Source organism: Corvus brachyrhynchos, unplaced genomic scaffold (genome assembly GCF_000691975.1).
Source record: "Corvus brachyrhynchos isolate BGI_N302 unplaced genomic scaffold, ASM69197v1 scaffold6, whole genome shotgun sequence".
Taxonomy (NCBI): domain Eukaryota; kingdom Metazoa; phylum Chordata; class Aves; order Passeriformes; family Corvidae; genus Corvus; species Corvus brachyrhynchos.
Genome location: NW_008238632.1, coordinates 418,755 through 431,269, shown reverse-complemented (window position 1 = coordinate 431,269; position 12,515 = coordinate 418,755). Strand labels below are relative to the sequence as shown.

The 12,515-nt window shown below is 37.7% G+C and overlaps 1 protein-coding gene across 1 annotated transcript in view; it reads right to left on the bottom strand.

The window, feature by feature from the left end:
* The window catches only part of SHPRH (SNF2 histone linker PHD RING helicase), a 50,704-nt gene extending 38,217 nt beyond the window's left edge, over positions 1 to 12,487 (bottom strand). The window contains exons 1-6 of the mRNA XM_008635950.2: positions 12,309 to 12,487; positions 9,954 to 10,623; positions 9,433 to 9,562; positions 2,525 to 2,743; positions 2,125 to 2,203; positions 1,191 to 1,341 (exon numbers count right to left, since the gene is read on the bottom strand). Of these exons, the coding sequence (XP_008634172.1) occupies positions 1,191 to 1,341; positions 2,125 to 2,203; positions 2,525 to 2,743; positions 9,433 to 9,562; positions 9,954 to 10,592 (1,218 nt within the window). The 5' untranslated portion in view covers positions 10,593 to 10,623; positions 12,309 to 12,487. The remainder of the gene's footprint in view (positions 1 to 1,190; positions 1,342 to 2,124; positions 2,204 to 2,524; positions 2,744 to 9,432; positions 9,563 to 9,953; positions 10,624 to 12,308) is intronic.
* Positions 12,488 to 12,515: the final 28 nt, after the last annotated feature.

Here is a 12,515-nt window from a genome sequence, read left to right as displayed (position 1 = left end):
GATCCCACTAATTTGCTCAGATAGCTCATTTTTAATGTACAGCGACACATCATTCAGTTCAGTTTCTTGGCAAACAGTGTTCAGCACCCTAACTGAAACACCAAGAGCAGCCCTGAAAGCCTCTTGGGTCCTCCACTGCTTCAGCATTAAGCTGTAGCAATCTACAGCTGTAAGTGATCTAGGTTACTGAGGTGAGAGAAAAATATATATTTAATATATAGCTAGAAACACAAAAGGAGGTAAGCAATATAGATGAAGAGTCCTAGCTAGCTGTATAAAAAGTATGTTTCTTTTTAGGGATTGCCTCCCAAAATTTTACTCAATTATTAGAGTAATATATTAGCTAAGATGTCTGTCCCAACCACTTACACATTGAAACAGTTTCACTAACTCCAGCTCTCCAAAAGCTCTGGTCTCTAGCTATTGTTGTCAGTCGGCATCCAGGCACTTTAGTGCTTATACTCCCCTCTTCGCACTCCTTGGTGCTGATCCTCTTATACATTTAAGAATCATCTTATTCTCTCTAAGATTTGAGTCCTTTTAAGTGATAAAATTACAAGCAGGCAGATCACTCTGATAAATGTACAATGAAACTGACTGCCATGATTTCCAAGAGATGGAATTCACAAAGTGATAAGAGTTTACTTAAGAATAATGGTTCTTTCCCTTCAGAAAGAATTTTTGGGTTTAGTGGATGTGCCAAGTTTTCACAGTATGCATGATGAGGAAAGTGAAAAGATGAAAAACTGTTGCTAAATAAGCTCATTTATTATATGAAATAGAGGGAGAGTAGAAATCTTTATTCAGAACACAAGCTGTCCCTATTTTAGGACAGAACACATGTCTAACGGATGTTTGACATCCATCAATACAATGAAGTGGAGAATGACCTCCAACATAGTAAATTAAATTATGTATTTATACACTCCTGAAGCACGTGCAAACTATATTAACAGTGCAGTTGCCTGATAAAACCATTGAACAATGGCAAAGGATCAACAGCTTCTTGTGCAAACTATTCCACCATTTATGCTGCCAAGTATCATGTCCTACAAAGAGGAAAACTTTCACAGTAAAACAGCTTTACATATGGACTTCTATAAACCAGAAATCAATAAATTAAAGAAGTGCACTTGCATTAATTCTGAAAAGCATTTTCTTCATAGTAACTCTCACCCTGGTTTCCTCACCTCAGGTAATGTCAGATCATCTTGTTTAATGTCTGGTCCGGTATGATTCAGAATAAGAGCCAACACTTCTACTGTTTTTCCAAGACCCATCTCATCTGCCAAAATACCTCCAGGCCACTGGGGTCCAGCAGTTGGATATTCACGGATAATACTAAAATTCAAGTACATTCCCAGTGAAAGTCAGTAACTACAGGATGGTGTGACAGAGAAGCATGAGTTCAGGGACACACAGCATAACTTCAGCTAGGCAAAGTTTGTAAGGTGAGGCATTATCTTTTGCCAGTTAAACTGAGATTAACAAAAACTAGCAAGCTTTTTGGGTGTATGAACCTGACCAAGACAAATATGTATGGCAGAATTTTTAGAATTTTTTCACCTCCTAATAGGCCTTTCCCTGCTAACCTTAGCATATCATAGCATTAGTCTCGAAAACTTTGAGATATTTTTATATTCACATGTGACAAAGATCAGAAAGTTATATAGGGAAAAATAAAAAGCAAACTAGCAATCAAAAGGTTCTATTCTAACCAAATTAATGAGAAAAGAGAAACAGATCTAGTAATGCAATACCTAGCATTAATAAAAAGCATTATACTTCCCCCTTCCTTTGGACTTTAAAAACATTGGATCAGAAGGTCAAAGTCTCCAATACTCTAAGTTAAAAAATTGTTAATATTAAACCACTATTGACATTGTTTTAAAAAAAACTTCAATAGTTACATCTTCAACTTGAGATCTACATATCTACCTGTGCATTACATACTCCAGTTCGTGCTTTTTTTGAAATTAAAGGTATCCCTGTTCTAATTCTTCAGTTGCTAACTGAAAAACAAGTAATGGAATATCTTACACCATACGGGATAAAGCTACCTCTATGGTTTTCACAAAGCACAACCCTGAGGTGTCCTCAGCAAGAGTAACTATAAAAACGTACCAGCCAGTGAACGGATTATAGTAGATTTTCACTCCATCCAGAGTGATCACCTCCCGCCATAAGAAGTGCAGCGCGTTTTCTATGGAGAAAGCGTTCATGTTACTATGATGAGGTTTCTCTATTAACAGCACACTCCTTAGAATTATTCAGCCTTTTCGTGACATTAAGAGACAAAAAGCTGAAGTCCACCTCCACAGAGCTTCATGACCAACATGATACATCAACTGCTGTTCAGCAAGACCTAGTTTATAATTTAGCATACTACCCAAACAGGGGCTTTTACGAAACTATTAATGCAATAATTCACAGAACTTCTAATCAAACAGCAAGGAAACATTACTGCTGACAATACAATTGCACTTCCCTTCATTATGCAAGTTTTTCAGATCCATATACTTGCCACTACTTGGAGTACTTGTGTGGTTCTCTCTGTGAAGCATCCAATTGACAGCCTCACTTTGGTATGGCCTCAGAATGGGAATTAGTGCAGGATGCTGCACGTCCTTTCTCAGTAATTGGATATCCTGCTGATGAGTGTGCCTTACAAAGTCATAAAGCTCTTCAATATTTTGTCGCTCTAGTTCCATGTCAGATTCTTCCCCATCTTCCTCCAGCTCATCTGCATACAAGTAATTCAAGACACGCATTATCAATCAACTTGGGACAACTTTTCAGTAAATTTTTCTGCAACATATTTAGTTTGCACATATGAAAACAAGCAAAGCAAAATGTCATCTAAACATATGCCATGACTGCCTCTGACTCAGCTAGCAGCAGTAGCAAACAATAAGCAGTTTAATACTTGAAATAAAGTAAAACATTGTAATAATAACAACAACAGTAATAATAACAGTAATAGCAATGAAAAGGAAAAAGAGAGAGATTAGGAAAACCCAAGAAAAAAGTGATGCACAATACAATTGCTTATCTATCACTGATCAATTCGCAGCCCATTCCCAAGTGTCAGCTGATGGCTTCCAGCCAACACCCACCAGTTTATAAACTGAGGATATCGTTATTCCTCAGTTTATAAACTGAGAAATATCCCTTTGGCTATCCTGGCCATGCTCCCTTCCTTCTCGTGCACCTGCTCACCAGCAGATCAAGGACTGAAAAGTCCTTGACTTGGGGTAAGCACCACTCAGCAAGGAGTAGCACTTCATTGTGTTACAAACATTATTGTCACACTGAACCCAAACACATGGCACAGGATCAGCTACTAAGAAGAAAATTAACTCTATCCCAGCTGGAACCAGGACACCTAAAAGTTAACATGCTGTGGTGATCACAGATGTATACATAATCAGGAAAGCTCGTTCTTTAGAATGTAGGTATAGAATGACCAGATCTTATTTATTTAATAAAGACCTTCCACTAAAAATTTCCAATCGGTACAGAATCTCAAGTATCTCATGTTTCTGATTTAAGTATTAATATGGGTCAATGACCTTATAGAAAGGAAAAAAATATAGTGGGTTCCCAAGGATTTGCACATTTTTCATGCAATAAAGCCTTTCTTTAAAAAATTACACATTTAAAAAAACAATACAGGAGAGTCTCTTCAGAGACCTTTCAAGTTAACTTTAATTTTTTTCATCTGGATAAGAAAATTGTAGCAGCAGGACAACATGCAATTCTCACCACTTGCATCACTGCAAAAATTCAGACAAGGCATACTTTCAAAATTAAAAACACTCCTCAAGAGAAGTGTGCACCCTTCAGGACAGAAGGCCTATCTGTCTTTTCTACACTGTAGGAAAGAAGGCCTTGTGCTTATGTATTTTTCACATAATTTGGATATATGGGCAGACACAGAACTTAAACAACATAGAACAAAAATTCATGAAAAATTCAAGTATTGGCATTCTAGAAAACAGATATGAGAGAATGAAAGACTTGGAGGACAAGTTTTGACAATGTTTTAGGCCTAAAATTAAAACATCAGTATCAAAAAAATACAGACCAATTCTAACCCTAGCTAGCACTGGAGATAAATTCACCCTGCAGAATTTTGATTTAAAAAAAAAAAAAATTGGAAGCAAGTCAAGGCCATCGTTTTCAGCATGTTAAAGTATATTTGACATTCTAATTAAACAGCTAATGGCTGGCACACTTAAATTTTAATTCTGATACCTCAGGCTAACAAGAAGAGATATACCTGGCAAAAACCAGAAAGCTTAATCTTAAGGTAAGGTTCAGGAGCTGCTATTGGGACTCTCTTTCATGAAAAGCAAAAGCTTTCTTTCACTCGAATGGGTGGCTAAGGTAAAGAATGATTTCCAAAACAAAAGCAGGAAATTATATGCCTATATATGGCAGCCATCAGTGCCCCCCCCCCCCCCAAAATGCTTTTAAATCAAAAGGAACACTTTCAGTGCTTCACAAGAGAAACAAGAATATGGAAAGACATTAAATTTATATATATTCATGAAAACTTTACATATGACTTGTAATGTGAAGAAGGCAATCAGAGTTATTAATGAGCCAGCCAAATGAAAAGCACCAAGCAAAGCACTCCACTTTATATATTAAAGAAGCCATTCAAAGGGAGCCTGTAACACACATCCCTCACTTTAGGAAAAGAACAGAAAATTAGAGTATTTGCAAAGTATAACTTTGATCAATGAATTTGATATATAATGACACCTATCATCATATTTGCTAAAATAATAGTCTTCCAATCTCACATTTTTAAGCATAATAAATTGGCTTCTATATAAACTCGGTCTATCCAGAATTTTAGAGGGGAACAAAGACCAAAATATAATTTAAAGCAAATTTTTTTTTAATACAATTGGATTTTTTTGTACATACCTCTCTTGTTTCGTTCATTCTTTCAGAGATTTCTTTTTCATGATTAAATGGTTCTATGTACCACAGGGATTTTGAAAAGGATGCTAGGGAAGTTTACCCCTCTTTCAGTTATTTATTAAACAGTGAATATTTAATTATGCTTTCAACCATTTCAAAATGTAATTCAATTACAGAGGTCTCATCTTAAATCTTTTTTACATTTGAGAAACAGATGGTATTGTATTATCTAAAAATTCAGTTTCTTTGATGCTTTTCAAGTACTGATTTAATTCCTTCAATGACTGAACTACAGTTCTGCTATTGCATCGACAGTAGGATCTTTCCTTCTCCAGATTGCTGTATAACACTATCTACATTAATGAAAAAAGCCTAGATGAATACTCGTTGCATCACATGTGGTAGTAAATAATGCAAATACCAAAAACATCATTGTACAAAGAATGTATTCTTCTTAAGAAAACTGAAGGCAAATGGTATACAATACATACCATTGCCAGCTACCTTGCTCCATGACATTATGGGAAAACAAAATCTGAGCCATTTACCATTCACTGGAACAGACAATTCAACAGACTTTTTAATCTTTTTTTTTTTTTAATTTTAATTATAAAGACTATGGGTTTTTTCATACTAAGAAAACATTTTGCTGTATCTGTAAGCAATTTATGCCCGTGTGTTCACTGAAGCTACAAGAAGCGGCATGTAATACTATACAGAAGATACAAGCTATTATAAAACCAGCAACTTATTAAAACAAACAAAATAAATGTCTACAAACAATTTTCTCAAAAAGGGGGTTAACTCTGCAAGCAGTTTTTGAAATTCACGCAGCTTCTCCATAATGTGCACCATTATCGAGCCAGTAGGGAAGGTGTCCTGCTGGATGCATTGTCTATGTCTGCAAAGAAAGAAGGGCTGGCAGGTGATGTGTTGGCTGGAGGCTGTCTTGAGTATGGCAATCACGAAATGGTATGTTTTTGATTCTTGGAGAAGTAAGGTGGGGTGCCAGCAGAACTGCTACCTTGGACTTCCAGAGCACAGACTTTGGCCATTTAGGAGTCTGTCTGACAGAGTCCCATGGAAGGCAGTCCTGAAGGGCAAAGGGGCTGGACATTCCTCAAGAATGAAATCTTAAAGGTACAGGAGCAGGCTAGCCCCATGTGCCAAAGAAAAGATGGCAGAGAACATCTGGCTGAACAGGGAGCTTTGGCTGAAGCTCAGGGAAAAGAGAGAGTTTATGACCTTTGGAAGAAAGGCCTGGCAGTTCAGGAGTACTACAAGCATGTTGTGAGGTTACTGTATTCAATTTTGGGTCCCTCACTGCAAGAAAGACATGGAAGCGCTGGAGCATGTCCAGAGCAGAGCAACGAAGCTGGTAATGGATCTGGAAGACAACTGCTATGAGGAGCAGCTGGGGGAGCTGGGGTCATTTAGCCTGGAGAAAAAGTAGATGGGGGGTTGGGGGGGGGACCTTAGACTCTCTACAGCTACCTGAAAGGAGGTTGTAGTGAGGTGGGGGTCGGTCTCTTCTCCCAAGTAACTGAACACGAAGAAATAACCTCAAGTCGCACCAAGGGAAGGTTAGATTGGGTAACAGGGAAAAATTTCTTCCCACAAAGGGTTGTCAAGCATAAGAACAGGCTGCCCAGGGAAATGGTTGAGTCACCATCACCAGAAATATTTAAAAGATATGTAAACGTGGCACTTAGGGACATGGCTGAGTGACTTGGCAGTGCTGGGTTAAAACCAAAATGATTCAATGATTCAATATTAAATATTTTATCTTTTTTTTTTTCAGATTACTTAATGCATCTATGCTATTCTTGCCATAAAATAGACGAACTTCTGGCCACAAAGTCTCAAAACCATCTAGAAGAATATTAACAGAATTAACAGAGTACAATGAGGAAAACAAATATATAAAAATTAAATGTAGCAATAGAGAGGTCATATCCTTTATTTGTGTAAACGCTTGTACACAACTCCATCAGCATTAGAATTTGCTCATCAGTGGGGGGGAACAAGAAGCTTCATTTTGGAATGTTATTGGATAGATTTCACTTTAGATATTGACAAGTGTTAAAATACATACTTAGGTGTAATTTTACAAAAAGCTCGACTAATTCTGTTTAAAAACAGGTGGAATTTAAACAAAGACTAAGTTGTTAGAAACGTTTAAGAGGAATGCATTCATCAGCACAGAATGAAGGCTGTATTATTTTGTGCAACATCAGTAAGTAGGTGCTCAGAAACTGTTAAGAAATGAAACTAGTTTCACAGTGCATAGTCACCTGGGGTTTTCCCTCACAAGTATTTTTTACTTCTGTGACATGCTTTTTCTGAATTCAGAGCAGAACATAATGCACACTATGGACTTACACAGTGGTTTAGTGACCATGTTTTGTTCTCTAACACTTTCAGGATAATTCTTTACCTTTCATTTGGTTTCACTAACACTGAACATTAAAGTTGATGCATTTACTGAGCTATACACCTACCTACTGAACTACAGCCCTACTTGCAACAGTTAGCAAAGAAGATAACATTTTTTTCTTCTGCGCTGTTTTATATTCATCTATTGAACTTCTACTGAAACTCCACTGCCTAGTCTGCTTGCAAGCTTTTAGCTGTTCTTCATCTGTTATGTTGAATAATACATTTAAACATGTTGATACCATTTCACCAATCATTCATTCTTTTTCTCAAAGCATTAGTAATAAATTAAGCTGCACATGTCTTTGTAGGACTTGACTGGTGATTAGCAATCATTTATTTCTGTTCTCCATGTCAGCTATTTTACTTTGTCATTTACATGTAATTCACTGGCATGAAATCAAGACTCTATTATTATTTTACAGCACATAAAAATGCACATGCTGAAAAATGGTCAGAATCTTTACCAGCTGGCAATGTAGGCCCTTTATGAACCTGAGCTGGTTGCATGGCTTCTGAAAAGCTAAGGCATGACAACCCAACTGCTCAGGTCTACATTCTTGCTCCAGTAACTTTGAGGGGCATGTCTTCCCTTTCAAAAAGTGCCTCTACACCTGTAAGCTACACTGAACCAGGTAGAACAAATAAACACCCCTTTAGTGTACTGAAGACAAATGCCCCAGGTTTCAGCAGAAAATTACTCTGGATCCCAAAATAAGTCACCAGTCATTTTCTTCACAACCTCTTTCCCCCAACTTTTCCACAATGAGAAGATATGCAGAGAAGAAAACTGTGCTGTCTGCTATAGCATTACTTTCATTTCAGCACTCTATCATATGCCTTAGACATCTCAAGTCTACAAATTCTCTGGCAACTATTCTGCTTCTAATACATTTATGATAATGTATTTCTCCTAATGGATTTAAAACCATTACTATTCATTTCTAGACCTTAAACTATTTATTCTTCAGACCTCTTCTTGAATCTGCTTTATTGTGCTTTCAAACCTAAACTGACATATCTGTGTCAGTCAGACTTCAGTTTTTGGAAGGATGATTTCTTATGTGCAGTATCTTCCCCACTTACTGAGGTATCCTGGCCCATCACTTGATATGCCTCAAATCTTTCCTTACAGTTGCACATCTGTTCTTCGCAGCAGGTAAGGATGTTCAGATTTTATTCTGTTAGCTCTTCCTTTTAGCTTCTCTTTAGCAATGTTGCCTGATTTTTTATACAACTCTGCCTTTTCTAATTAACTGCAGTTATGTTTGGGGGGGGTGCTAGGCTTCTGTTGCAAGAACACACACTCACTATACTACAGTCACTGAATCAGTCTTCAGCCAACATTTTGAATCAATTCTATACTCAGGAACGAAACAAAGGTTGGTTAGGTTGCTTGGTTGGGGGTTTTTTTGTCCTCAAGTTTCCTAAGACATCACAACATAAAGTCATTGTTTATCACTCCATAAATCTGTAATACTACTAAGCGTAATCTGGCAAACATATCTTTAATTCTAAAATGATAGCAAGGCCCATGTTTGTCAATCTGCAGTGGTATATTCTCAAAACTGTCATAGAGCTGCATTCTGTAGTATTTTACATTGTAACTTCTTTACAGTATAAACCAAACCGAAAGCTATCACTGCAGTTGTGTGACAGGCACCAACCTGGGAACAAATTTTCCAAATTTAATTCCTGGTTCTTTTAAACTGATCCTGTATAATTCGGACAAGATACTGTAGATCTGTTCAAAAAACACACATGAACTGGTGAAAACTGCATTTACTCCCAAAAAAGTAAGGACACAAAACATTTCTGTGCTTCAGTACCTTATCTGTAGAGAAGAATTATCATCTCTAATTTCAGCATAAACAAATTAGCAAATGATTAATGGTCAGATAATAGTATTGAGTGAATTACCTAACAACATTGCCTGGAAAATAAGAGTTGCTCTGTATGGCAGGAACTACTATTTTCCCTTACATTTTCAACTACTACACAAGACAAGCTCTAACAACAAAAAATGTTCCTGTTCATCAACAATCAACTTTATGGCATTACCTGGAATTAAAAAACTGTAGAACTTTTCCATGAGTTTTTGAATCATCTGATTAGCTTTTTTGGGTCTTCCACCTCCGTCACTGAGAAACTCAGGTTTACTTAGCCCAGCTTCAAGAAGGTAAATCCCAACCTGTGAAAAGGTTATACAGCTAACAATTTAATTAACTGTAAAATTGACAAGAAAATTATAAACGGAAGAGCATGAAAATAACAACAATGGTTTGAACATTAGCAGGTACAGACAGATATAATAAATCTACTAAAACAAACATGTAGAGGAATTACAGCTAAAAGCTTCTGTGATTCCTTCAGGTAATACATTGCTAATGGTGAAAAAGAAAACATTTCTAGGAAGAAACACACCGAAAACATTACAAAAGCATTTAGAAACTATACATTTTCATTTCATTATAAATATATAGTAGCTGCCAAACCTTGTTGTTCAGATGTTTTTATCTTGTATTTCAAACAAACAAACAAAAAAACTTTCAAAATGCAAAACAAGTATAATGAATGCATACCTTTAAAGCCTGACCCTCTCCAGGTCTTTGATAAAGTCCAATTATCTTTTTCTTTTGCAACCATCTCAAGCCTTCCAATATTTCACCACTTAAAGTTGCTTTCACCAAAATACGTTGTTCGTAAGTGCCCAGGTATTCTTTTGTTTCATTACTGTACTCTTCTTCACTTCTTTCATGAACACAGACCTGCAGCTCATCATCAGAGTCTCCTCTCATTAAAGTAAAGCTCCTGTCACGGAATTCATCAGCTAGAATTTGCTCAGAAGGCAGATGAAGAGCAAATTCTCCCAACAAAGCCTCCCAGGACCTATCTGCATGGTATGGCAAGACTATAATATTTAGCTGTACAGACACAGGAGTCAAGATGGAATAAGAGTCTTCCTCATCATTAACTGTCAAAAACTTCACAGATTTTGAGCCACTGCCTTCTTTCTGTACAAGATCTTCATCAATGCTATCATCGTTTATAACAATGAAAGATGCAGAAGTGCTTGGAACTGGAATATGGTCCTCATTCGTTAGTTCATCATCTAATGTCACCATCTCATTTCTCCGGTCTTCATGCATATTCCAGCAGAGCTTTTTCTTCTTCTCCTCATCCACTTTGGATGGAGGTGCACGTTTTCGACGACTACTCATTTTGCCGTTTTCTCAATGGTATTTTCAGTATCTGCAAGGTGAAGTAAATCAGTCAACAACAGGCACTGCAAAATCAAATGCCCACACTAGAATTTCACTCTGCAAAATTCTGGAACACAAACATCAGTACTATGCAGTCAAACTGTTCAGAAGTATTAGCTTTAGAGGGCCTCTCCTGTTCCTGCACCATCACACAAAGCTGGACATGAAGCACAGTCTTGTATGAGATTTTCTAATTTTGCCAGACAGCTACAGACAAAGATCAACAAGAGTGCTTCATTTCAGAGATATTACTCACAATCTTGTGGGACAGATATAAACCAAAAAACAGTGGAATCCTTCACAGTTGGGGGTGGAGGGAGACAGCAAAAAAACCCAAAACAAACAGAAAACAAAAGTGAAGGAAGTACAGGAGATTTGGGGATGGGTGTGGGGTAAACACACATAAAATTCCTTTTTCCTTTCAAAGCCTACATAGAACTGAAACTTAAAGCAAACTTGACACAGGGCTAGTCTGAAGCTGCCACTACATAAGATATGGTTTAGAGCCCAGGCTATGAAGTTCTGTCCTTCAAAGCCCCCAGTGACCTTCCTACTAATATTGAATAATTTTCCCAGGAAACTGTGCATCCTGGGCCCTGGATATACAAACTGCTTGCAGAAGAGCCCTTAGTTATCTATTGTACATTTGAGGGGAACCAATCACAAAACTAAATGCAAAGTCGTACTGATTCCGACTAACTGCAAACCTAAGTCAAGATGGACATCCAACTCCTTAACTGAACCTGGGCACAAAACTAATTCTGTGGATAAAATACCAGAAAATAAAGTACACCTGCTAAACGGTATACATGAAGAAGCAAATTATAGAATATTAGACCAATCTGGGAAACTAATAACTACATAGTCAAAACCACACGCTCTTAATGAAATACTCAAACAAGTAGTAACTTTTTTTCAATAAAAGATTTTTTACAAGGAGTTTGAACACAGCAATAAATCTATGACCTCATTTTACATTTTGTCAGTATAGATATTGGTGTCAACTCAGCTTGTGCATACAACTGCTAAAGGAAGGTAGGAAGATGAGAGGAAGCTCATTCCAAGCTACTGAACCTAGTATGCCATACCCTAATGTTAAAGCGGCTTATGCTGGAACAAACAGAATTCCTATTACTGAATAATTTTAGAAGGGTCTTGGGGAAAAAAAAAACAGACACAAACCATAACAAACAAACACTAACTGATAATTCATGAAAGCCGAAGGAAATATCCTGGAATACACAAATCTTGCTGTGTTTGAATTTCAAACACAGAATCACAAAATCAATTAGGTCGGAAAAGTCCTCTGTGATCATTGAGTCCAACCAGTGACTGAATACCACCTTGTCAACTACTAGATCATGGCACTCAGTGCCACATCCCATCTCACCTTAAACACTGCCAGGGACAGTGACTCTACCACCTCCCTGGGCAGCCCGTTCCAATGCCCAATCACCCTTTCTGTGAAGAAATTCTTCCAAAGGTTTAACCTAAACATTCCCTGGCGCAATTTAAGGCCGTTTCTTCTCATCCTGTCACAGCTGTCCGAGAGAAGAGGCCGACCCCCACCTGGCTACAGCCTCTTTCAGGCAGTTATAGAGAGCAACTCTCTCATAATTACACAACAGAATTAAGGGAAGGAAGGGCGAGTTTTCCAAAATAATGCTCACGCACACGGAGCGATGCTGACAGCACTCGAAGCAAATCCCGACGGCGAGCAAACACTGCATTTAACCCAGAGGCAGAAGGGTCCCCGCGGCATCCCGGCCTACACGCGCACACCAGCTTGGGCATCGCACTCTCAGAGACAAACGGGAGGGAACAGCTCTGTGTGAGTGGGGTCTGCTTACAGCTCCCGCGACCAGCAGACGCCCGTGCCTA